At 30.0% G+C, this 26681-nt stretch overlaps 1 protein-coding gene across 1 annotated transcript in view; it reads right to left on the bottom strand.

Annotated features, from left to right (window-relative positions):
- Positions 1–26681, bottom strand: part of yps (ypsilon schachtel) — a 47827-nt gene that overhangs the window by 12108 nt on the left and 9038 nt on the right. Inside the window, exons 2-5 of the mRNA XM_067272491.1 lie at positions 6606–6669; positions 4744–4777; positions 4448–4675; positions 27–182 (exon numbers count right to left, since the gene is read on the bottom strand). Of these exons, the coding sequence (XP_067128592.1) occupies positions 27–182; positions 4448–4675; positions 4744–4777; positions 6606–6669 (482 nt within the window). The remainder of the gene's footprint in view (positions 1–26; positions 183–4447; positions 4676–4743; positions 4778–6605; positions 6670–26681) is intronic.

Raw genomic sequence — 26681 nt, forward strand, 5'->3', positions numbered from 1 at the left:
ATTAAGAATATTTTATTTATAGATACCTCAAAATTATTAGGATCTGTCATCTTTCTTGGGGAATCTTGAAGACCCCTGTAATAACGACGAACGAATGGGCGTCTCGGTCGTCTAGGTGGTGGACGATCATCCCTTTCATTATCTTCTTCTCCTGGTGCAATTTCATCATCGTCGTCATCATCCTAATAAACAAAAATTTATAAAAATTTCGAAAAGCATATATCAGGTCAAACAGTCAGAAAAAATAATCTTTTTACTTTGTTGTGCGTAACAAATTAAGTTTAAAAAATATATGATAATTAGCTAAAGCATTTTATAATAGGTTTGTTTTGGGAAACCATTTTCAAAAAAAATTGATTCAAAAAGTTCAAAATAAAATTTCAATCTACTAAGTTTCTTTCAAAATCGGAAGATAAACTAAACAGAAATGCTTTGAAACATTAAAATATGAATTTTCCTGTAACCCAATAAAGCAAATTAGAAAATAGTTGTTCTTAATTTCATGTATTTAAATTTATTTTATAATAAGTAATCATTAATTAAGTTCTAAATTAAATATGAAACAGTCTTTATAATATAGAATTTTCAAAAATAAATGATGGAATTTTGTAAGATTACAGTAAAATAAACATTACAATTAACACTACAATAACACATTTCAGGGTGCAATGTTTAATCTGTAACTATGTTTCTATGTTATCCATTATCTGAATGACACATCCACACAGTGAATGTTGGACCCCAGCCTAAATTGTAAGGTAAAAAACAAGTCAATTATGCCTAACAACCTTTCATTATAAGTGTTACAATGACTATTGTACAAAGAAAAAGCTGCATGTTTTGTAGCTGGTGAAACACAAACTTGTGATTTTGACACAATAGCATTTTAGAGTATTTAGGAATAGCAGAAGCAGTTACCACAGGACCCTTACTAATTGGTCAATAGTACAAGAAACACATGAAGACAGTAAAAATAAGTTAGGCCAACTGATATGAAATGGAATCATGCAAAGAACGACAGCTTACACTATAGCCAATAACTTAACTATGTTCAATTTTATATGATAAAGACTAAAGCTTAATGCCCTATAAAATTCAGCTGCTACACAATCTGCAATCAAATGTCAAACCAAAAAGAATTGAACTTATTTGCAAGTTCCAAAAGATTTAATAATGAAATTGGGGTTTCTCAACTAAATTCTCTCCTTGAAGAACTGCCATATTTAGACTGAGGAATGTTTTAATGTACGTGTAACTACACATCCATAAAAACATTCGGGATTAAAAAATTTGAAGTATAAAGGTAAACAATCATTTTCCTTTATGAAAATTAGAATCAATAGTTCTGTGCATTTGGACATATGACCATTTGTTTTTTCTGAACATGAGATGAACACAGTTTAATCTTTTCAGTATAATGGTACACGACAGAGTTGTGTACCATTATACTGAAAGATTTGCCAAATGTTAGATTTTTAGGACATTAATTGGACAAACTGAATCCATTTATTGGCTCCTGAACGGTCTTAATTTTGCCCCTTTTAACTTTCCTAGTATAAATAAAATTGTTAAATTAGTTTGGCAGTTATGATATAAAACAAAATCAGTTCAGTAAACTAGTTTAAAATTACAAAGTCATTTAAGTTAAACAAGGTTAAATGTAATCTGTCCAATGAGAGAGAAAATTTACGAGATCATTTTAGACTAACTGCCCATCAAAAAGGCCATAACAAACCTATAATGCATTAATTTTTACACTAGCAATGTCACTATAGAGCAATTTTTGATGACTAAAATACTTATATTTAAAAAGATAATTCTAGTTTGACTTGTGCAATGATTCATCTTGTTTGCCTAGCAGAATTACTTTGTCATAATGCCAACCAATTTGAACTATTGACAATGACATCATCATTTGATTTATTTATTTCATTTTTTAAACTGTTTTATATTGTTGTTTCTTTAATTAATGTGCATATCAACTATCAATCAAAAGATAATAAAATAAACTTTTTGTAAATCAGGAATACTGTATTTCTGTTCTTATTCTATACTATTAGAGTTGAGTATTTCATCCAGCAATTCCAACATCCAAATGTAAACGACGACAAAATAATTTTATTAACTACATTTTGTTATTGCAAGGGTATTTTGGACTGACATAGCATTTTGATCTCCCTTCAGTGTTATTACTACAAACAAATATTCTATGTATTACTATAGAATTACAATTATCAAATTATATAAATACTTACAATTAAAAATACATTGTTATATCAACTACCAATGTATAACTGTGGAAACATAAAAATTATATGTAGTGATAAAGTAGCCTTTATCCAATAAATTATCTGCTAATGATAAAATAATTTGCTATATGATAGGCATATTTTTATGTGAAAAAAAAACCTTTCTTCACAAACGTTTTTGAACTTTTTAAAATAGTTCTTCCTCATGTAAAAGAATCCGATGGAATACTTCAAAAAAATAGAATGTAACAATTTAAAACAAAATCAAATGCTTGCTTGACATCAGGAATAGTCCGTTCCTTTTGCATTCCTAACGGAATGCAAAAGGAACGGACTATTTAGCATATTTTTATATTTGTCCTTCAGCAGAGTTCCTTCGCCCGTATAAATTGCAATTAAGTACATGTATTCAGATGATGATTCATATAGAATATAAAATTTTACACCAAAGTGAGATCTTTTAAGTGCGATGTACTGCTTGTGGGAAAGATGGCCTTTGAATAGCATTAAACTTTCATCCACTGCTATATTTTTTCTGGTATATATAATTTCAAAAATTTGTCATTTAAATTTTAAAAAATTGGCCAAATCTTATTTAATTTTTGGTTAGGATGGGTTTATGAATCATATTCATCATTATTACAGAAATGTAAGTTTTTCAAATAGCTAAAAATTGCCTCTGAGACATCATTTTCTGGAAAATAGGAATGGAAAATCTCATCCGTAGACCAGTACATCCTTTCATCTAGATTGTAGACATAGAAAGGAGCTGCTTTCATAAAGTAAGTAGCTGTATTCCAAAAAACTGACATATCTGCCATCTGCATAAGTTTTACCAAAATCACAATCAACTAAGCAAAAAATATAACTTTTGCAGTCCTCAATTAAGGGCTTATACAATCATCAATAAAAGAAAATCTACTACATAATCAGTCATGAAAATTACTCAGCTTTTATAAAAGACAACCAATGGAACACAAACATCGAGTCAGAATCAATCTCGTACAATTTAAAAAGTAAAGTTTATACGTAATCGAGTCACACTCAATTGAGCATTGCATCTAAGACTGGTCGGTAGAGTATACTCGATCGTGAGCATTAATGATTGTAATTGAAAAAATTTTCAGAGTACCGTGATTAACATGTCTTTCACAATAACTTCAACATTCTTTTTGTAAATCTTATACTAAACATTGCAAGAAAATGTTTCATTAATAAAATACTGGTTACTTATCATAAAAATCAAATATTCATTCAATTTTTCTTTTAATATTTTATAATTTTGAATTACTTCACTTAGTACAACAAATTAATTACAACTTAAATTTTCACTTCTTAATTCTGTGATCTCTAATAAAGCTTATTGAATTATGAATGTCATAGAACCCGTGAAGAAGAAAATCATTTCTTATTTATTAATTCAATACTGCTGAGAAATATTAACAGTTAAAAGCACATTCTAAGGAGTTGGATTTCATTGTGATCATAAATTTAACTTCTTAAATATTCCAGCAAAAAACTAGTGTAAGTTACCGGAAAAGCAAATATTTACATAATAAAAAAATTGAATAAGTAAATTAAATTATATTAATAAAAAAATAAATCTACTACACACATTTTATAAATGTATTTGTGTATATATACTCTTTAATAAAATGAAGATTTTTTCCTTCATATATACATTTTTAGTTTTAGTTCATTTAAACAATATATGCAAAATAGATAAGGCAAAATACCATATTTCCCGGCGTATAAGACGACTTTTTAACCCAGGAAAATCTTCTCAAAAGTCGGGGGTCATCTTATAGGTCGAGTATATCCCAAACTCTACATTTTAACTGTAAAAGGTCGGGGTTGTCTTATACTCCCAGTTGTCTTATATGCCGGAAAATACGGAAACTGGCAAAAATTTCAAGTCAAAACCCTAAAATTAAAGACAAAGGTAATTTTTAAGTACTGAAAACTCTTTTCACTTTCATAGTTATCTTTAGATCTTATTCACTTCAGTGAATAAGTTTTCAACATAACAAGCAAATTGGCAGCATTAATAGTCAAATCATATATTAGTATCTAAATGTCTCTCTTGTAAAGTTCAATCTAGAATACACTAAACAGACATTTATTTCAAACCCATTATGGGTTTAACTAATATATATAAAATCTGAATTTAGATCATGTATGTATGTGTATATCTCTACCTGTTTCAACTGTCGAGATTGTGGCCTACGTCGTCTAGGATAATAGCGACCTCTAAAATTGCGTCGTCTCTCTGCTGCATATGGACTTCCTTTAACGTGAGCTCCATTAGGTCCAGTTACGTTTGCAGCTTCATTTCCTTTCTCTCCAATAACGACGTCAAATTCTACAATTTCTCCGTCACCCACACTTCTCACGACTTTCCGAGGATTATTTTTTGTTATGGCTGTCTATTAATATTATTTCACACATTAGCTTATCATTTTTATTTTAATAAAAAGATAGTAGTAATACTTACCTGATGTACAAATATGTCTTCTTTTGTGTCATTCCTATAGAAAAGAGTATATTCAATTTATTAGAAAAAAAATTTAATATTGACACACAAAATTTAAATATGAAACTGTACTATCAAAAACAATTACATATATAAAATCTTCCGGTTTCTTTTTACAAAGATTTTAAAGTTAATATCATTTTTAAAATTGTTAATATTTTCTAGAAAAATATATACTGCAAAAAAGATGCCTTTTTTGCAAGATTGATAACTGATAAACAAGACATATTGTTTGATTACATATGTGCGCGCCTGAGAACCCAAGATGCACTTGATTCGCACCATATGTATCGTACATGAACATGTTTTGTTCTACTCAGAAAAATGTTTTCTTTCACATTAATTAAACAGTTTTGTCCAATTGAATTACCTTTATTTTTTTTTGCAATATAATCATGCAATTTCAAAAATCAGCATTGCTTGAAATATCCTAATTAAACAAAAAGCTGCAAACTTTGCAGCTTTTTGTTTAATTAGGACTGTTTTCTATATGAGAAATGAAGAGATTGAAGAAATAATGAATGAAACATAAAAAATTTGACAATTTACATGTCAAATTTGTAAATTTATAATTTAATAACTTAAAAAAATTCCTAATAATATTTAACACAAAAAAATAGTTGCAAATTCTCTCATGTTTTTACTGCAATAATGTGATACGACATGATAGTAAGAGAGTAACATTGTCAAAAATAAACACATCGATCCATTGGAAATGTATTGGACTGATCTGGGTTTGAACAAAGAGCAATAAATATAAAATATCTTTAATAAAATACTATATTTTATTTTGATTATATATTGTGTTGAATTGCACTCATTATTTGTAACACTTGTAAGTGCTGCACCCATGCAATTTCATAAAAATTTAGTGTACAAGTTTAGTTGTATGGCATCTGAGACACCAATATATTTTTATTCCAGAACTAGGCATGCAGTGCAATGCAAGTTAATAAAGTATTTTTCAGATTTTACCAAAATTTCAGAAAAAATTAACTATTTCAAAAGTTGCACGGCATCCTACAGATGCCAAACAATTGACTAATGCGGGTTTTAAAATCTAAAATACAACAAAAACACTTTTGACAACATATCAGCAGAAAAATACAGTAGACCCTCATAACATGGGTTCCTATAACACGGCGAAAAAATTGCAATCGGTTTCGTATAACATGCTAAAAGAGACTTGTATAACACGGTAAAATGTCATCGCCGACTCATGTCGCGACAAGATTGGTCAAATATGGACCAATAGTGGACTAGCAGCCGAACTACTTGCCGCCGTCCAGCGCCAAGCCTATATACGGAGAGTTTAGGCGGGAAAGTATTGATAAATTTTTATACAGTTCTTGTGAAAACAACATTTACAGTATTATTCAACGGCCATAAAAATTATATTTCTATTACTGATGTCTCCAAAGTTCAGCAAATTCTTTGCAGAAAGAATAACTTATCAGGAAACGCATCCACCGTTTGATGAGTCGCTCCGCGACGATAACACGCTTAGGCAATGGCGTCTTCGAACAGTGCACACTCAGTAAGTAATCCTACAAGTTTTTGTTTATAGCATAGTTTATGTGGATTATTCCCAAAAAATTATATGTGATTTAGAAATGTTGAGTCAAATTATTCTAGAATCAATTAATTTTATGGAAGAAAACCTTTCAAACAGCCATAGCCCCTAACTGTACATGTGCCGAGCTGTGATTGGCTCATATATTTAAGGAACTCGTACAACACGGATTCATATAACACGGAACGTATCTACCGTGTTATAGGGGGGGGTCTACTGTATGCAATATGTTAAAAATAATGAAAACTACCTGTTAATAAATCCATAGCCATTTTTCACATTAAACCACTTCACTGTTCCAAGCACTCTTGAAGCTATTGGAAAAAAAAATTAAAATTAATGAAATTATGATATTAAACTTAAAATAATAATAGAAGACATTCAATTCGTATTTTTAATATATGCAGACATTTTAACATAAAAAAAGCATTTATATAAATTTCTTTTGTATGGAAATACAGTAGAGCATTGATTATCCGAAACAATTCAGGACTGGGATTGTTTGGATAACTGATCCTTTTCGAAAAAACATATTGAATACAAAACTGTACTGTATATATTTTGTATCACACGTCTCACAAATACCTACCTTACATAAAGTAGTACATTAAGGTAGGCCTATAGTTTAGGCTGGCAGGGAGGGAGGAAAGTGCTGCAGTGCCACAGCACTAGCGGAAATTTGAATTACCTGACTGAAACGCTTTCAGTTAACAGATGTTTCGGTTGATCGATACTTGGATAATTGATGCTTTACCGTATGTAATATTCATTAATTCTGATCCATAAAATGCTTCAAGAACTTATCAAACACTTATTTTTAGATTTAGTATAACCTCAATTATCTTACAATGTCAGAAGTGGAAGTTTAACAAAATGAACATTTTCTGAATATTTAAAACATTAAAGATATGCATAACACACGCAGTTGATCATCATGAAGAATAAAAGCATGTTTTAGCATTAATGAACCTCATTACAACAAGTTTCTTATAATTTTTTATTTCTGAAATGAAATGTTTTCAGGATACCATCTATCATCATCAGATTCCACCACTACAAACTGAATAAGAAATTCCAGAACAATTTTTTTTATTGATATTTGTTTTCAAAACTAACAAGCAAAAATTATTATGACATCGTCAAAATATCAGACTGCAATTTTATCATATTTTAAATCTATTTAACTTAAACTAGAACTTTGCTTGATCTTGTCATATCGTAACAGAATTGAGGCAGAGCCAGAAAAAAAGAAGCAATCCCTGCATCTTTTAGGCATAGATGGGGCAATCATTGTACCTGCTGGCCGCAGAGACATGCATTTTCCAACATGGAGAACATATCCAAGAACAAAGCAATCAATGGCAATTGCTTTGTTCTTATGTTTTGTGTTTGTTTTTCATGGCCTATTTTCCATTAGGCGCACACATTGCTGTTATTATTTTCGACTCCTAGAGCTAAAATCTGTCAGGCATCTCAGTTGCATCAGAGAGCATGGACATTGTTTTCAATATACAGAGGTATTAGTCACAAAGTCATGGAATCCTATTTTTTACATCCTTATTGTGATTTTATATCGAGATAAAGTTGAAAAATCCATCCTAATTTGCGTCCTTCACATGTTACAGGAAAGTAATATCGCATCTTACTGCTACCACCAGTGACAAATTTGGAGAACAACGACGACAGCAGTTTTCCCTTATATGCTTGGGAAGCAGTCATAATTTAAATTCTACACAGTAGTAAAAGCAATCCAAGATGAATTCACAAGTTATTTTAATACCATAGACCAAGCCGAATGGCATTAAATTTGGTCATAAAATTATTAAATAATAAATACGAAATGTAATTTAACAATTCCAAACTTGTAAATAATATTAAATAACACTTCATTATATATTATAAACGGTTTACTCTTTTAGAACTATATTTATTTTTAAAAAATTTTATAATCTGAGTGAGGTTTCTCACTACTTTTATTGTTGCTTCATTTGCTGTATAGTACTTTATAAATTCACAATAACTAAAATTGAGTAGTAAAACTCTGAGTTAAAAATAGAGTTTTTCATTTATTGTATCAATATTATTAATCATTATTTTCCACAATTTCCCTCTTCTACAAGAAAAAATATTTTAAATTGTAAATGTAAGGTTTGTTTCTGCAGAAGTGTTCTTAGTTTGGCAGCTATAAAACTGCCAAATTCTCCAAAAACATCTTTCCTTGATTCATGGCATGTTCCCACGTTGGTCCATAAATATTTTCTCCACATCCACTTCGACTGCCATCTTCTATTTTTAACGCAAAGGAATATCGTTTACAAATAATGGTACTCAGTTCTTTAGCTATGTTTAGTAACAATATTATTATTTTAAATACTAAAAACAAATCAACATTTTATATTTAGAAATCTAAAAAAATGGCATTTACAATCAATGCTGAGACTTGCTTATCTTATGTCATGCCTATGTTCTTATCTTTCTTTGATAAAAAGAATTAAAATTCCACAGGCATTCATGAGCCCGAATGAGCTCAAATCAATCTTGATTCTAAAGCTGTACTGGTATTCATTTTCCATCAAAATGGTAACTATTTTCAAAGTTGCCACCATATGACATGGCACAAAAGGTATTTGCTGATTGGATTTTCATTTGGCATGAGTTGAATAAACTATTTGTTTATAGATGTGGTTCAGTTGCACAGGTTGTCGGATTTACTAGTTATCAAGAACAGACATCGCAGTTGCAGTTGCCTGAGTGGCTGGAAATCACAAGGTTTTCCCACAGCTTTAGAAAATAGAAAATATAGATAGAACAGTTAGTGTAGAAGGAAAATGTTGGAGGTGGAAAGCTATAAATTTCAGGTGACAGAAAATAGGATAAACAGTCAATTTGAATAGTACAAAATGTACTCTTTACAGAAGTTCTTGATAACATGCCTAAAGAACCTGAAATTTACTGTGATTTAGAACACAAAACATGTAACTTACACATCTAAACATTTGCAAAACAAATTTTTTCCCCTAATCCTTTGAAATTATTAAAAATGATTTTGTAAGGGTCATAAAAGCTAACCTTTTGTTTCTAAAGAAAAAAAAGTACAGATGTTTTGTCTATTATATGTTTATTCAAAAGAATTTGTACAGCAGATTTGTTCAAAATGTATATTGTCCAACATAAACCTCAAATTTTAAAAAATTTACCCTCTAATATTTTTGAACTTTTATTAAGAGTGTTTTAAACACAGAAACAGTAATGTGGTTAAAAATTTCTGTCATCATCTTTTAAAGGAATTATGTGACTTCTTGTTTGCATCGGAAGTTTGTATATAATCGGGGCCTCCTGCATCTAAGATTTTCATATCTGGTCTTGGATTTAATCTATCTAACTCTATTCTCAAGATTAAAGAAAGATAGACAATGGACGACAATGGGAATTTATAGGACTACAGTAAAATTCCTTTTCTAATCATTCCTTGATCACATCTTGATGCATCTTGTTAAAGTCCAAAATTAAATTGACAAATTCATTACTTAAATAAGTACCCAATGCAAAAATAGTAGTCTGAATTATCATTAATTCCAAATTAGCAACATTTTATTTATATAATTAATGAACTTTTCAAACAGAAAGAGCAATCTGGATAAGAACCTTGCACTGTGGGGACTGCATTTACATAATTAGTAGAATGACTTATTCAGCTAGCTTGTCTTTTGTTCTTTTGCTAAAGAAAAGGAGGTACTGTACATGGACATACAGTGTATGAGTCACTGCATAGGTTTGATGTACTGTACAACAGAACAGTTGTTGCAGTCCCTTTTTATTTTAAATAGATCAAAACTCATTTTCAATTGATTTTTTAACAGTATGCATGTATATCAATTTTAAAACACATTATGTATGTTTAAAACAGTCAAACCTCAGTTTCTGAACTTAATTTGTTCCTAAAAGTGGTTCAGAAACCAAAAAAAAGTGTTTCCATAGAAACAATATAAAATGGATTAATCCATTCTCGACTCTCAAAACAAAAGCCTTATTTTTTTACCTTTTTTAGCTGTATTTCATGCATATAAATGCCTACACATGAAATAAAATATATATATATATATATATATAATATTTTATGTGTAGGCATTAAGGAACATTTTAATTTTAATAAATATATATATCATTCATACAAACAGAAACTGAAATCAACACTTTACAAAATAGTGCCATAGAGACTCAATTCTGACTGCCTGCACAAAATATAACAAAATCAATGACAAATGGACAATAAGTACTTCATCCACACTTTCCAAAACATTGTTTCAATTAATTTCATTTTAATTTTAATTAATTAATTTTGATTTTACTTTCATTGTAAAGTCCAGAGTTTTAATTATTTTATGACTATTCTTAGTTTTAATTAGCAGCTACCTAATATTAATAAATACTAAATATTAATATTATAATATAATAATATATTAAATTTTTGTTAAGCATAATTAAACACAAGTTCTTGGATGCCAATGTCAGTTAATGTGGTTTACATTAATTAATTTGATTTAAATTCAATTGTGATGTGTACTGAAAAATGTTCAAAGAATCTTACTCCCGTCCATATTGAAATATAATTTGAATAACATCATCATGGATGGTTTGTGTCGTGACATCTAATGACACGAGACAATCTCGGCACAACTAACTTCTAAATCGGTAGTCTCGTCATTGATTGGTCAGACCCTATATTTCCTGTGTTAAAGAAAGTCAATGAAGTTAACAGTCTGTGGATGGCTCTTGTCGAGTAGCTTGTTTGGTAACTGAGTTATAGTATGGTAACCAAAGCAAATAGGGCATTTAAAATTTTGTTTTGTAAACAGAGGTGTTCGAAACCCAAAGTTTGACTATAATTTTTTTTTTATTCAAAGAATCTAAATTATATTCAAAATTAATTTTGCAATTTTAATACCACCAGATTTATGCATAATTACCAAATAAACTTTAAAAATAAATATAATGCCATTTCTATAACAGAAAATTTGAGATTTTAAGTAATTACAACTAGCAAAAATTTTAGTTGTAATCACTTATGTTCAGATTCTCTAAAGTGGATCTGAACAATGTTCAGATCCACTTTAGATAGTTTTGATGTTTGAAGATCACTTTCCATGTTATCACTTGCTTTCATTTTAACGTATATGAATTCTATAATAATAAACTTCTATTGGTAAATTACTTCTAAGCATAAGCCTTTTATAATTTCACAAAAAAGTTTTAATTATATAACATTACCAAATTTGTTATAATTATCTTGATATAAAATTATATTTAAGTTTGTTTAACTTGAAAATGTTTAGTTCCTAAACACACTGAAGCAGTATGTGATTTGTCAACATGCAAGTCTTATTATTCTAAAATTTTATGTTCTTATAACAGAAAAATTGCACTTTCCTCAAACTTTTCAACAGTAACTTGCTACAGACATTCAACTTTGCATACACCTAACTGTTGCAGCCCCTGAATATGGCCAAAAATGTTTATTAAACAGTTACTGTGGAAAGTGTGATTTTTCTGGGATGTTGTATAGATTATTCCCAGTGGAATTTTGAGACTGGATGTATAGCTGAACTGAGGGGAACCAAGATGAGTTCAACGGTACCCTGCTTTTGGACCGGAGACGAAAAATAACAAAGTTATATTTACAATTTCTTGCCTTTCATAATGCATTCTACGCCACTAGGTGGTATTCACTAGGTGGCATTTTCTGATTCTTTATACATATTGTCCATATTAAAAAAGTATTTCATTATCTCATCAAGTTTATTGATAATCAAACTTTAACAACTTGCATTGTGATCGGGAATTGCGTCGCTCTCTCTGCTAAGCCTATAGAGTGTTTAACAGGCAGTCCGGCAAGCCAGCCATATATTCTAAAGACACATTGACGAAAGAAAACTACCCATGTAAAAGGCCAAGAAAACAGATTGTACACTCACCTTCAACAGAGGCAGATGTTGATCCACAGGCACACTGATCATCTGCATTTGGAGTAAGTTCTTTTTGCATGCCCCCACACTCCTCAACCTCGGGGCCTAAAGCCCCTCGGCTGCCGACACACTTGCTATCACTCGCAGTCGGCTAGTATTATGCGCCGCTTTCGTAACTTGTCCAAAAAACCAAACCTACCCCTCCGGGAAGTGACCGTTCCTAGTTAGGATAACAGAAAGCCTTTTATTTCAGCTCAATCAATATTCAACGCTGCAAGTCCACGCGTGGTTGCATTAAATACATTACCATGGAAAACTCTAAAATGGCATAGAATGCATTGTGAAAGGCAAGAAATCATAAATATGATAACTTTGTTATTTTTCGTCTCCGGTCCAAAAGTAGGGTACCATTGAACTTATCTCGGTCCCCTCAGTTCAGATATATACTCAAAGTCCCGGAATTCCACCAGGAGTAATCTATGCCTTTTTCTGTGTTATATATTAGTTCCAACTTACAAATTTAACAAGTTTATGTTCTTAAAAATAAAATTAAGTAATATGAAAACAGGTAGTAGTGTATTCCATATAGAAGATAAAAATAAATAAGAAAACTTGTGTTGATATTGAAATCCTACAATATTGACTACACAACATTCCTAACTTACTTAAATGTGAAATGTTTTTCCAAACATTTCACTTTCTCTAATACTTACACATTTATTTTGGAATATAAATATTATAGAAATAGTAGGACAGTAATAGAAAAATTACATATAATTTAAAATCCGAAAGGAAATATTTTTAGATTAACTTATTATGTTTTCATTTAATATAACAGAAGTAATGTAATTTTATTCTTTCATTACATTTCAATTCAAAATACAGAGAAAATATGAAATATTCATGAACAGATAAAACTGAATACTGTCAACTTACCTTAAAACAAATACTGATGAAGTGAATTCTAGCATTAAAGTAAATTTTGCCCGTTGCTATGGCAAAATGCCAATGTCACAGTGGTAATTTTCAAGCAATAAAGCAAACAAAAATTTTACCAGAATTTGTTAAATCAAAATTCACTACCCCCAAGAAATAACCCTATTTCCAATAAAATAATTTTATTGTTTACGTTGAAAAAAGTATAAAGCAAAGTGGTACTGTAATAAATGATCTATTTTGAGAATAGATTCTACCCTAGTAAACAAAGATGGGTTTGACCTCCCATTGCAGAGCAATTCAAACACATTATCTGGTTTTAGCAGACCATTCTATCATACTCAGAAAATAGGGGTTAAATTTTAAGGATGTCCACCCCTCTAAATGGATGCGATCCCATACAAACACATGCTAGTTTGCATATTGGATTAATAAAGTGATGCCAGGTTTGACTACTTAGCACCAAATTGGCTCCTTTTTTTACTTCCTAGCACCAAAAAAAAATTCTCTACTTTTTCAAACAATCAACAAAAAAACACCATTTCCTTAGGAATTCATATTAATGCAAGTGGACTGTATATATATGTTTGTCCAGCACCTCTCTACCGATAAGAAAACAAAATATTGTTCATGATTTTGTCAATATTTATTTGATGTTCTTATAAACCACTAATTTAATCTAAAACATTATCTTTTGGATTTATGATATCGCTAAATAACAAAGTATTATTCTTTTTTTCAGTTATATTATACTAAAAATTATTCGTATGTACAAAATGGCTCAAAATTATTATTATTTTAATACTTTTTGCTAGCAGAATAATCCTAAAACAAAAAAAGGAAAATCAATTCACTTTACTGGTGCCTATTTTTAATTCTGAAGGAGTTCCAGCTATGAGGTAAATTGTGTCACCTCCACAACTCTAGGACACTGACCTGAAGCTTAAAACATTTCATTCTATTTCCTATGTTATTTTTAAAATAAAAATTCCAATTGTGTGTTGTTCTATCTATTATGAAGCAAAATTATCAATTTTTGATAACTTTTAATTAACATTTGACTTTATCATCTTATAAATAAAAATTTAATAAGATGTAATCAAAAGTCTGAAAATTATAATGAATTTTTTAATAAATTTGTTATCCTGAATAATTTTTATAAACCTAAATGTAGAACTAAGAAAATTTGATTAATTTTAAAATAATTGTGATACTATTGCTTCTATGACAGAGCAAAAGAAAATAAAGTAGTTATGATGCAAGAGTAAGAGTAATCCACGAGGCTTGATCTAAAATCTTTTCCTGCATCTCTATATTCAGTCCTACAAATTACCAAGAAATGTAATGAATTCCCCAGCAAGAGGAGAAAATGTGTGAAACAGATCTAAATTTTGGTGTTCTAGCTATAAGTATAATTTATAAATTGAACAAAACTAATGCTGACAGATTGAAAATTTAAAGCATAAATTTTATTGTACATTTCCAGAACAGATATAGTTCCTTTTTAGAGAGGTTTGATTTTACTGAAAAGAAAGAATAAATATTTATGTTCACATCTTCTCCATCCTTTTTTTAACATTACAACACATTCTAAAAACAGAGTAGTTTATTTTATTCTGTTCAATTCTGATATCATTCATCATTGAAAGCATTATTTTATAAAAGTTGAAAATAGAAATTTCACAATAGCATCAATTAACTGATGATACAAGGAATGTCCAGAAAAAAGTTCCATTGTATAATAAATAAAACACATACATATTATAAAACTGAAATGTAATTTTTTTATTATGTACATGCCTTATACTATTTTTCGACATAGTTGCCTTCATCATTGAGGCACTTATCACAGCAGCGTACGAGTTGTATTCCGGCATTATAGATATCTGCCACCTAAGAAGCAAACCACATGGTAACACTGACTGACTTCGTTGGCAGTTTTGTATTGCCAGTCATCAAGAAAAGATTTTAAGTGCAAAAAGAGATGAAAGTCACTAGGTGCCAAGTCTGTGCTGTAGACCAGGCATGTCAAACATACGGCCCACCAACACCTGGGTTGCTGCCCACCGAGACTTTAAAAAAATTTTTAAATACTAAGCTTTGACGCTTGAAGTTGGAAAGTTTGAACTTTTTTGAACTGTACGATTCCCGCCCTTTTTGTGTTTGTCTGTCTGTATTTCGTCCAACCAATTCAAATTGGTCGACGCTAGGAAAGACGGTTGGATAATGGCCGCGGCTTTGAATCTACGAACGATGATTGGCCGGCGAACATCGTACGAGAGGGGACGTCATGGAAGACTGCTACGTGCCGATTTGTCCATCAGCAATTGCTACAATCCATTTAAAAAGAAAGGTTTTGGCGCAAAAGTCAAGTGTTTGCTGGAACGTCAAGGCGGACGTTTGTGCGCTCTGCCGTAAGGTGTTTCGTCTACTATTGTCGTGACGAGTGACTGTATCCGAAGTATACGTCGCAAGGTGTCTTTTCGACGGATCTGTTCAGGAATAGTGACTTTCGGAACTTTGACTGTTTGTGTGAATCTACTTTGTAAACGTCATAATTTTTGTGATTTGTAAATTATATTCGGGCAGGTGGATTTAATAATCTCAATTCGCTTCATTTCTGGAAGATAGAATGTGAATACACCGATCTACCATATTATACGGAAGTTCGTTGGCTTTCGAGTCATAAAGTGCTAAACCGATTCTTCAAATTGCTGGACGAAATCATAATTTTCTTGGAAACAAAAAATTATGAATGTGCTGAATTAAAAGATGGACAAAGGATAAAGGTCCTGGCTTTCTCAGTTGATATTACAAGTCATCTTAATCAACTTAATCTTAAGCTTCGAGGCAAAAATCGTGTTGTGACAACGCTATTTGATAATATTAACGCTTTCAAACAAAAATTATTCACTTTGGCGAAAACAAATAGGAAAAGAAAGCTTTGAAAGCTGTCAATATCTATTGCTTAAATCACCTAAATTAAAATTTACAGAATATGCTCACCAAATTAAATTGTCAGAAACAGAATTTGATCGAAGATTTTCTAATTTTAAAAGCTGTGAATTACAATTTCGTCTTTTTACTTCACCTCTATCTATCGATATTGAAACTGTTGATGAAAACTTACAAATGAAATTAATTAAAATCCAATGTGATAATTTGCTGAAGCAAAAATGTATGGAAGTTGGAATTCCAGATTTTTATACATATTTATCTGTAGATCGGTTTCCTAAAATGTTATCGTTTGTTACCCGTATACTGGCTATGTTCGGAAGCACTTATTTATGCGAGCAACTATTTTCTTTAATAAAAAATAACAAAAATTCAGAAAGGTCGAGGTTAACCGATCAACATTTATCATCAATTTTAAAAATTGCATCAGCTGAATATATTCAACCAAATTTTGATGACTTGCTTTGTGAAAAACGTTGTCAAATATCTTCTAAAAAGTAATATTAAACTGCGATTTTGTTTATTTCTTATTATAACTTTTGTTTTTTATAAAAAATATAAAATATTTTTAAGTTTAAAAAATAATATGAAATATAAAATGTCTATGTACTAGTATAATATACAATATATTGAGTCTAATAAATACATAATATAATCATTCTAAAAATCGTATTTTATTAATTTTTTGAACATTGAAAACATGCGGCCCCCGACTTATACAAAATAGATCATGTGGCCCGTAATATCATATGAGTTTGACATGCCTGCTGTAGACTGTATTCTTGGATAAACAAAAACATGCGCATGCTCTGTATGAAAGACTTGCTTGAACTTCAGTTTCGTTTTTCTGGTTAGTCGTAACTAAAAGACACACAAGTGAATGATGCCTGGAAATTATTTCAATTTGTTGAATATTGAAACAAATTTAAGGTATCAAGAAAAACAAGTATAAAGATTTGGAATTTCCAGATCCATTAGACGAATATGCCAGAAATAACGTTTTTAAACACTTAAAAATTGGACTACACATTGATTTTGAGACATTTGGAATTATCTTATGCAAACTACCTATACAAAAGAAACTTTTAAAGCACACAAAAGTTTGGAATGGTTTAATTAATCAATAATGCATCTAATATTTTCAAACATTAGGTTTTTGAAAATATTCTGGCAAGTTTTTTTTTTTAAACTATAGTTTTCTGTAGCCATTTAATTGTATTCCTTAGTACAATAGTACAATTAAGCTAGTCCTGAAATACCCTAACAACTGTAGGTTCACCAATTCAAATCGGAAATGTCTATTTTTATTAACAAATCTCTTTCAGTTTCATCAAGGTCAGCATAAAGTGGTCTTTTCTCAATTGAAATTTACCTGCAATAAACTAGTATTAATAAACTAACAGTTTGGTAGACACTTTCTTATTTAGTAGTCGACTATAAAATGATACAAAAAATAATTGGTCTTGATAAATAATAGTTGCATTATTCTATTTGAATATTAAATATTTTTTTTTACTACATTCACTTTTGTTTGGATGTAACTAGCATTTTTTTTAAAATTTTTTTTCTTCTAATTCGATATTAATATAGTGATGTTTCAGCTGCATTATTTTGCAAGTGGCATGCTGATTCCTCAGTGCTTTTTTCCTCTATGGAATGATTAGATGATGATTATCTTTTGTTCTTTTTAACACTTTTGAAAGGGTTACCTGAATTTCGTCTTTTACAGTGGTTGTAGTGTTCTACTTTATATATATAATTTTTTTTGTTTTCTTATATTATTTCTCATATATTTTCTTAAGATTTGTGAGGAAGCAATGATAGTACCCAGTACACTGTTGGGTGTTTTTTTTTTTTTTTTAAAACTCTTTCCGCCCTGTGGGCACTAAGAGGGCCTCTTTTTGCAAGCCATTATGGGTTCGGCCAGGCCCACAATGGGGCGACCGGGTGGTGAGGGACAGGGTCCGAAGTATCTGGACGGACCCTTATTCTAATTTTTAACCTTCTACCTATCTCACCTATGTAATAATATTTTGGTTGACAAATACAAGTGAAACTGTAAACTAAATTATTTATTAACAATGCATCTATTTTACTATTAATTGGTTCTTTAATTTTTAAGAAATTTTTGATTTTGTTATTCAGTGTGGGGGCTAGAATAATAATATTACATGTTGTTAATATTTTTTTGGGATGTTTTCAAAAATTATCAAGGTATAATCAAGTTTTCTATGAATTATTTGTGTTTTACACATTGATTGTTTTATAGTGATTATATAGCCATTTGTTGTTAATTTTTTGTTAGGGTAGTTATTTAATTGAATAATGCAGTATATATACTCAATTTCTGTTTTGGTCTGCTATATCAGCGGTCAGCAACTGGTGGTCCGTGACATAATTTTAATGATCCGCAAAGAAATTCAGAAGTTTAAATTTAAAATTTGTTTAAATTATTATTATTTATAACATAAAAAATATAGCTAAAGCAAGTAAAAAAAAAAATACTACATAAATCAAAAATTTTGAGTATTTCACAGCTATAGTAGTTGTGTGCATGACTGGTTTGCACAGAAGAGTTATACTCTTGGAAATATATCTTTCAAATTGTCTTATTTTATTTCTTTGTCTATGGTCTCCGTCTCACTACATCTGGCAACAGCACTGAACACAGTGACGAGTAAAACTGTTACTTCAGTATTAAATCCATTCAAATATCTGCAGATGTATATTGTTGTCTTTCGCATGTGTTTCATTATTGGTTTTATTTATGCAGTCATCTTATTGTATAAACTACAATTAAGATAAAGTAATAATTCATAACAGTGATTCTTTCAATCTTTCCAATATACGTTTATGTACTTCTTTAAACGTCAGTGGCATCTCGGCATTGACATTAAAAAATTCATTTCTTCTTTGTATTCATACTTCTGTATGTACGGAGTACACTGCATTATTACAAACAAACTACTTGCACTTATCAGTAGCTAAATACTATGTACAGTACACTGCATTATTACAAACAAACTACTTCAAACAACCTTTACTCTGCAGTTAAATTATTTCTTTACTCTAACGTTTTCAGTTAGCTTTACTAACCCTCTTCAGGATTGACAAAAAAAGTTTTTCGAACGTATTTTTCGAAATAACGGTTTTTTTTGTCAATCCTGAAGAGGGTTAGTAAAGCTAACCGAAAACGTTAGAGTAAAGAAATAATTTAACTGCAGAGTAAAGGTTGTTTGAAGTAGTTTGTTAGTAGCTAAATACTTTTCACATTTTTAAAGCTAAGTTTAAAATTACACATAATATTTTAAATATATTTAAACACTCAAAATTATTAGGAATATATTATTTTTGTTTGGTTCTTAGGATGAAAAGAAGCAATTGACAATTTTACATTTTTTTGACAATGCTTCATATAAGCATGAGTTAGTTGAGGAATCGCACGGGCCCTCTCAGATTCCATCATAATCAAGCACCAGCAGGGAAGAAGATAAAACTGAAGGTTGAGAGAAGAAAAAATTTAAGTTTTAAGACAATATGATCATGATTATTTGAAATATGGTTTTATACGAGAATATAGAACTGAACTTTATCTGCAACAGTTTTGTGTCGTATGTTCTGTGAGTTTATCCAATGACACCATGAAACCATCAAAATTTACCAGACATTTCCTAACTAAACATCCAGATTTAGCTAATAAGCCAGTTGAATATTTTCAGAGATTGTGTGATAATTTAAAAAACAAATAAATTCTTTAAAAAACTGACAATTCAAGATGAGTCTGTATTAAAAGCCTCTTATTTGATGACACTTCAAGTAGCAAAATCAAAAAAACCTTATACAATTGGAGAGGAACTAATGAAACCTTGCTTATTATAAGCTTGTAAGGCAGTTTTGGGAAAACAAGATGCCCAAAAAATGAAGTCAATTCCTATGTCTGTTAGGTCTGTGAAATGCAGTATTGAAGAATTGGCTGAAGGTGTTGAAGTTCAAGTGGTAGAAATGGTCAAAAATGCAACATTTTATGTAATTCAACTTGACAAATCAACCGACATAACAAACAAAACTATGCTTTGTTTTGTGAGATTTAATTTTGAAAGATATTTAAAAGAAAAATTTCTATGTTCACTCAACTTGCCAGGTAGAACAACTGGATTTGAAATTTTCAATATATTGAATGATTATTTTCTGAAACATTAAATTGATGGGGGAAATGTATAGGAATATGTACAGATGGTGCTGCAAGTATGACCGAGCATCGATCTGGAGTTGTTAAAAAAAATAAAAGATGTTGGACACAGATATAATTTTTACTCGTATTTAATGAGTAAAAATTATATATCGTGTATCTTTAAAAATTGTTAGTGGTCTGCAAAATTTTAAATTGCGAATTCAGTGGTCTGTAATATCTAAAAGATTGCTGACCGCTGTGCTATATCACTTGTACGTAATTTAATTTTGTTTATATACATATTGAATATGTTCTTTTTTTATATACATGGTGTGCTGGACATTACCTTATACGTTAATAGCGAAATTATTACAACATTTGTAAAAACTGCACTATTAATGTAACACATAACGTTGACAAATTGTACCATAGACGGCTTTGTATGTCACCCAACTGATAAGGGCCAGTAAAGCCGAAATGCATTTTGGGTAAGTTAAAGAAACAGGCTGAGTGTGTAATAAGCCTGTTCATTAGTCATATGTAACTAGTTTTTATAATTAAATAATATGGGCAAGAAGCTTTTTAATATATTGGAATGTTAACCAGAATTTCCATTAACTGTAGTCATACTGTTGACCATTTATTATTATTAGCATAGGTGTTTAAAGTGATTATAATAAGTAGTGTACTGTTCTACAAAACTAGTTTGGATTTTATAACAATTTGATTCTTTTAAATTATGAGATTTAGATAAATTTAGAAAGCAAACATCTGCTAACAGTTCTCCTTCTCAAACACATTTTAATATCTAGACCTCTATTTTCCATTTAAATAGATTATGAGAATACTGAACTGTTCCATCTAGACAGACAGAAAAAAAAATGAATTTTGTCATTATTTAAAAAATTTAATTACAAAATTTATTTAGTACACAGTTTCATTTGTTAAAACGTATTTCTGAAAAAATTATAAATCTTTCTGAAGTATTTCTTAATAATTGACCAAAAACAGCCATTGGCTAAAATGCCTAATACACAAAAAAATGAAGTTACATCAATATGAAAGACTGAAGGAGGGTAGTCAACTTTTTTCGAAATAACTATTAATCTCTCATCTGCATCACGAATATTCCTTATCTGAGGAAATTAATACATTTATATCTATCTCATTCATTGAAAGAGCTAAATATTTCTCAATTAGCTTCAGCTATTATATACACAGCCAAGCCAAATGTATATAGTTATGTTGAGAATCTGGCTGTATCATTTGCTTATTAACAGATTAACAATATTTGGATGCTTATCAGGCTGTATATAAATGTGCAAGACATGCAAATCTCAAAACATTTTATTTTATGTTCTATTTTAAACTGATGATTCGATTTTTTTAAGCACACTTTATTGTATATTCATTTGTAATATTAGTAAAATTGTCGATACTCGGAAGAAAATAAAAATGTAAACTGGAAATTCCATCATAATTTCTGAAACTGTTAATATAGTTAAAGTTTTAACAGAATGTCGAGACAATGTCTGATCTTCAGATCCAAAGCCAAAACTTCAAATTAAGAACTACCATTTCAAACAAAGTTTGAACTATAAAAAACTTTTACAGTTCCAGCTTTGTTGGAAAGGCAGTTCTTAATTTGAAGTTTTGGCTGTTGATCCAAAGATGACATTATGTCTCAAAAATTGCTTAATTTGTAGGAAAAATAAGTTTTTTAAATGTGATTAGTTTACAATATTAAGATCATAATTCCATATGATTTAATTACTGTTGTTTACAATCCCTATTTAGACAGTCATCAAGAATACAAAAGTGAGAAAATATAACTGCTAAAAGTTTATAATTCTAAACTGATATTAGTTATTAAATTTCCTATGACAATGCTAATTCAAAAGATTATTTTTGTTAGAAAATAATTCTTAAAAATTTAAAGATACCAATTATAGATATATTCCAATCGTCATCACAGTTATCACTTCAAGAAATTACAAAAAAACTTAATCATAACTCTATATATTAGTGTGAATGTTATCTATTTATATAATAAAACTTATCTGTTTATCATCTTTTCCTCGATGAAGAAAAATATTTAAAAATAAATTCCTATATTCTTTTCAAGTTTTTAAAGTTAAGCTTTGAGTTAAAAGCCAACATTCTTTTAGAAATTATTCTACAACAAAGCAATGAGGATGACCTTAAAAACATCGAAAACATTTTAAGTTAGAATAAAATAGCTGAAGTTAAAGGTTGTTATATGAAAACAGGAATACAAATATATTTATGCATATTTAATATTGAATATATTATGCAAATATATTAATTACATTTATGTCCTGATCTATCTATTACTTAAGAATTTGTACAGTGCTTTTTCTACATCCATGTGTGAGAAATTAAATTTGATATTTTGTTCAGAATACCATTGAAAAACTACAATCATTATTTGTTACAGCATTATTTGCAACATCAGTCCAAAGAACATTGATACTCTAAGCTGTCTGATCTGTGTTGTTATCTGCAACACCATATGGAAATTTCGATAAAAAGCTTCATTTTCTGTTATTTTTCACAGACTTATTTCGATTAGTATTTTTCTCCTCTTCCAAACATCACCTGCTGTTTCAGATATTTTTTGGATTGGGAATTTCTTAGATCTAATTATTTCTATGTATTTTCAAGTGAATGAAACAATTTTTCTATATAGATAAAGTAGTATCTTTCCTCAGCATTCAAAACTGGTTTTTTTTATTTATATTTTTTATATCATGAAGCAAATAATTAAACTATTTTAGAATAACTATTTGCTTTGTAATTATATTATTTTATTTATGCAATATATTGCATCAATAAATTATATATTTTTGAACAATATACCGTCTTCTTAAAAATTCTAAAATAAATCTACTTTTTATAAATTAAAAGGTGCCTAAGTTTTTAATATTTTTGAAATTTTAAATTTTAGTTTTTCTTTAGTTTTTAAACATTTTTGTCAGGAAAATAAATCATATCACAGAATAATTGCTGATGAGATAATTAAATTTTAATTTTCTCATGCAAATGTGCGAAATAATACACTATCAAATGAACTCTTAGAAGGACTCTGAATTTTATATGTACCTCATTCATTTTCATAAATTCTGCATTTGTTCTTTGAGTTCTACATAAAATGAACCTTCTAATGTGCATATGGACTGCAATTTATTAAGGGTTAAGTCAACTAAATTTTTCCTGCTTAGTCACATTACAAGTGTAAATTTTCTTCAAATCTATGTAATATTTTGTTCATAATTTGCAACCAATCAACATTGAGTTTCTGCATTCAAAATTCTTTGTTCTATGTTTAAAAGTGTTCCATTTATAGAACCTGACAAAGGATAATAAAATAGTTGATAACATTAGTTGTGCATTAAAGTTTCAGGACTGCTAATTTCAGGAAGCCATTTTTATTAATTACAAAAAATGTTTTCAATCAAAATATGATCATCCTCAATTGCAATCTTAATATTTAATAGTTTAAAACAGAATATATAAAATGAGATATCCAATTTGTATATTCCATTATAAATTGAATAGCAACAACTATTATAAACTTCTCTAAACCAACTGAGACCAGCTATCTGCAAGAAACATTGTGGTATGCATCTAGCAAGAAACAATACCCTGGCTATATGATGCATTAAGATATGCAATTTGTAATAACACTGTTTGACAAGAGTTCTATTTCTGATATTAAAGTGTGTGATTCTAAACCAATTTACCATGGGAAATTCAAATCTGAAAACAAAATTTTGTTGTCAGGGATACTTTTTGTGTAATGTGTATATATATATGTATATATTCACAGTTCATGGCAAACACAGGGACGTTATAGAGAGGTGTGTGTATGTTGCCGCACCCGGTAGCAATCGAATGTGACAATTTCTTATTCAACAGCAGATGGAAAATATGTGGAGACTTCAAAGTAATTCCTATGACATTGGGAATGCAACAAGGCTACACGAAGTATGCTTGTTTTCTTTGCGAGTGGGATAGTCGTGACAGAAATTCTTACTAGATGAAAAAGAAATAGCCTAAGAGGAGGTGGAAAGTGGGCAAAAAGAATGTGCATGTGAAAGTCTGGTAGCTCCTGAAGATATACTACTTCCACCACTTCACATCAATCTTGGCCTAATGAAACAATTCATAAAGGCCATGAATCAAACAGGCAGTGGATTTGCATATCTAGCTGACAAATTCCCCTGTCTTTCAACTGCAAAAATAAAGGAAGGTGTATTTGTGGGCCCACAAATTAAGGAGCTGCAGAAAGATGCAAATTTTGAAGCACGTTTAACTGCCAAAGAAAAGAGATCATGGGAGTGTTTCAAGATGGTATCAGAAAACTTTCTCGGAAGTAGAGCCACCAACTACAAAGCAATGGTGAATGACATGATCAAAGCATATCAAGATCTGGGGTGCAATATGTCTCTGAAGGTACATAAGATGGACTCTCATCTGGACTACTTCACAGAGTTGTAGTGATGTATCGGATGAACATGGCAAAAGATTCCACAAAGACTCCATTTCTACTATAGAAAGGTGTTATGAAGGGAAGTGGGTACCTTCTATGTTAGCAGACTATTGCTGGAATATCATTCAAGAGAAGAAAGATTCTCAATACAAGAGAAAAAAGTGACATGCATTACTATATGGTGGTTCATTTTTTGTCAATTTTCTGTAATTGCTCATATGAAATAAATGCTACAAAGCAAATACACTAAGAGTACTGTGTTATATGTTAGATCCCAACCTCCCTTAATGTGATGAACTTAATAACATAATAAAAAAGCAGATTTGTTTCTTGAATTTCAGCTAATGTGTCCTGCACTATATCAGAAACATAAAGAAAAAATAAAATTGTGATTACTCAAATTATCCCTGACAGAAAAAAAACTAAAAACAGGTTTGAATTCAGCACTCAAAGTACAACTAGGAACACAATGTATTTTTTCAGAAATAGAAAAAAGTTTTTTTTGCAGAACAGTGTAATCCACACCCTCTGTACCAATTTTTCACCATATGACTTCCACATCTTTGGGGCACAAACTCCATAGGGCTGCCCACTTAGACAAGGAGGTTCACAATCCAACTTCATGATTCATTCAAGTAGCAAAAATCAAGGTTAGTACTTTTTTGCAGGCAACATATTCTTACTATCATTTATGTCTTTAGCTCTGATTAAAGAAACAGATTCAATAACCTTAGGCTTCACAGATCATCCACAATGTTTTTTTAAAAGTAAACACACAGAATAACAAAAAGGAAAGTACACATCTGTGATATTCTTCAAGAAATGGTTCTGCCTCAAGTGCTAAAAACTTGAATGCTAACTTTGAGTATAGTGTAGGATCTTTTATAAAACTACATTGAATTGTCTTTTTTTTTTATCTCCAAACTTCCTTACACTTTTAGTGGTATTTAGCTCTTTGATCAACCTCAGCATTGTTAAATCATTATACCAAACAAGATTTTACAGGAAATACTTTAGATTATAAACAGGATATACTGTATATAGTGCTCTTCAAGCTAGCACATTCTTACAGGACAAAATATTTAATTTTTTTTTTTTTTATGAAGTTTCATCCAATTGTAACAATAACAATTTTTTAATGAAAATTGTTAGCATTAAGTCCATAAGTACCAATCTCCAACAGTTCATGGAAAATGGAATAAAAAACTAGAAAACCAGAGAAATTATATCGAAGAAAGACTGTTTAACTGTCACATACTAATATTGCATTTGAATTATTTGTAAATTTTAAACAATTAAATATTATGTGGTGCAATCAAACGAAAACAAACTGTTTCCTTTGTTTGACAATAGTGTGGAGGACATTCTTTTTGCCACCAAGGACTAATAGTTTAGATATTTAAATGTCAGACTACCAAGTGGGATTGAGTTTTTCAAACTAGAACACTTGCTACATATGATTTTATAATGTGTTAGTGTCATGCTGCTATTCAAGAATGAACTTGAAAATTGAGAAAATATTAAACTGAAAATCTGCCATAAAGGCCCGTGAAATGCTTCAGAAGGCTTATGGCATGAGTGAGACCACAATTGGAAACAAGACATATCAGGAACATGACAAAGAGCATGATGCTCATTTCTTTATCAAGGGGATTAGATACCAGAAATTTTTTCCTCCTGGTCAGACAGTAAATTCAGACTAGAAAAGAATGCACACATGCAGCGCGGCAAGGAAAAGCAGTTCACAAACACGTCTTCATCATGCGGCAGCACAACCACACAAGTGAC

Source organism: Centruroides vittatus, unplaced genomic scaffold (genome assembly GCF_030686945.1).
Source record: "Centruroides vittatus isolate TY-2023 unplaced genomic scaffold, ASM3068694v2 contig_1112, whole genome shotgun sequence".
Taxonomy (NCBI): domain Eukaryota; kingdom Metazoa; phylum Arthropoda; class Arachnida; order Scorpiones; family Buthidae; genus Centruroides; species Centruroides vittatus.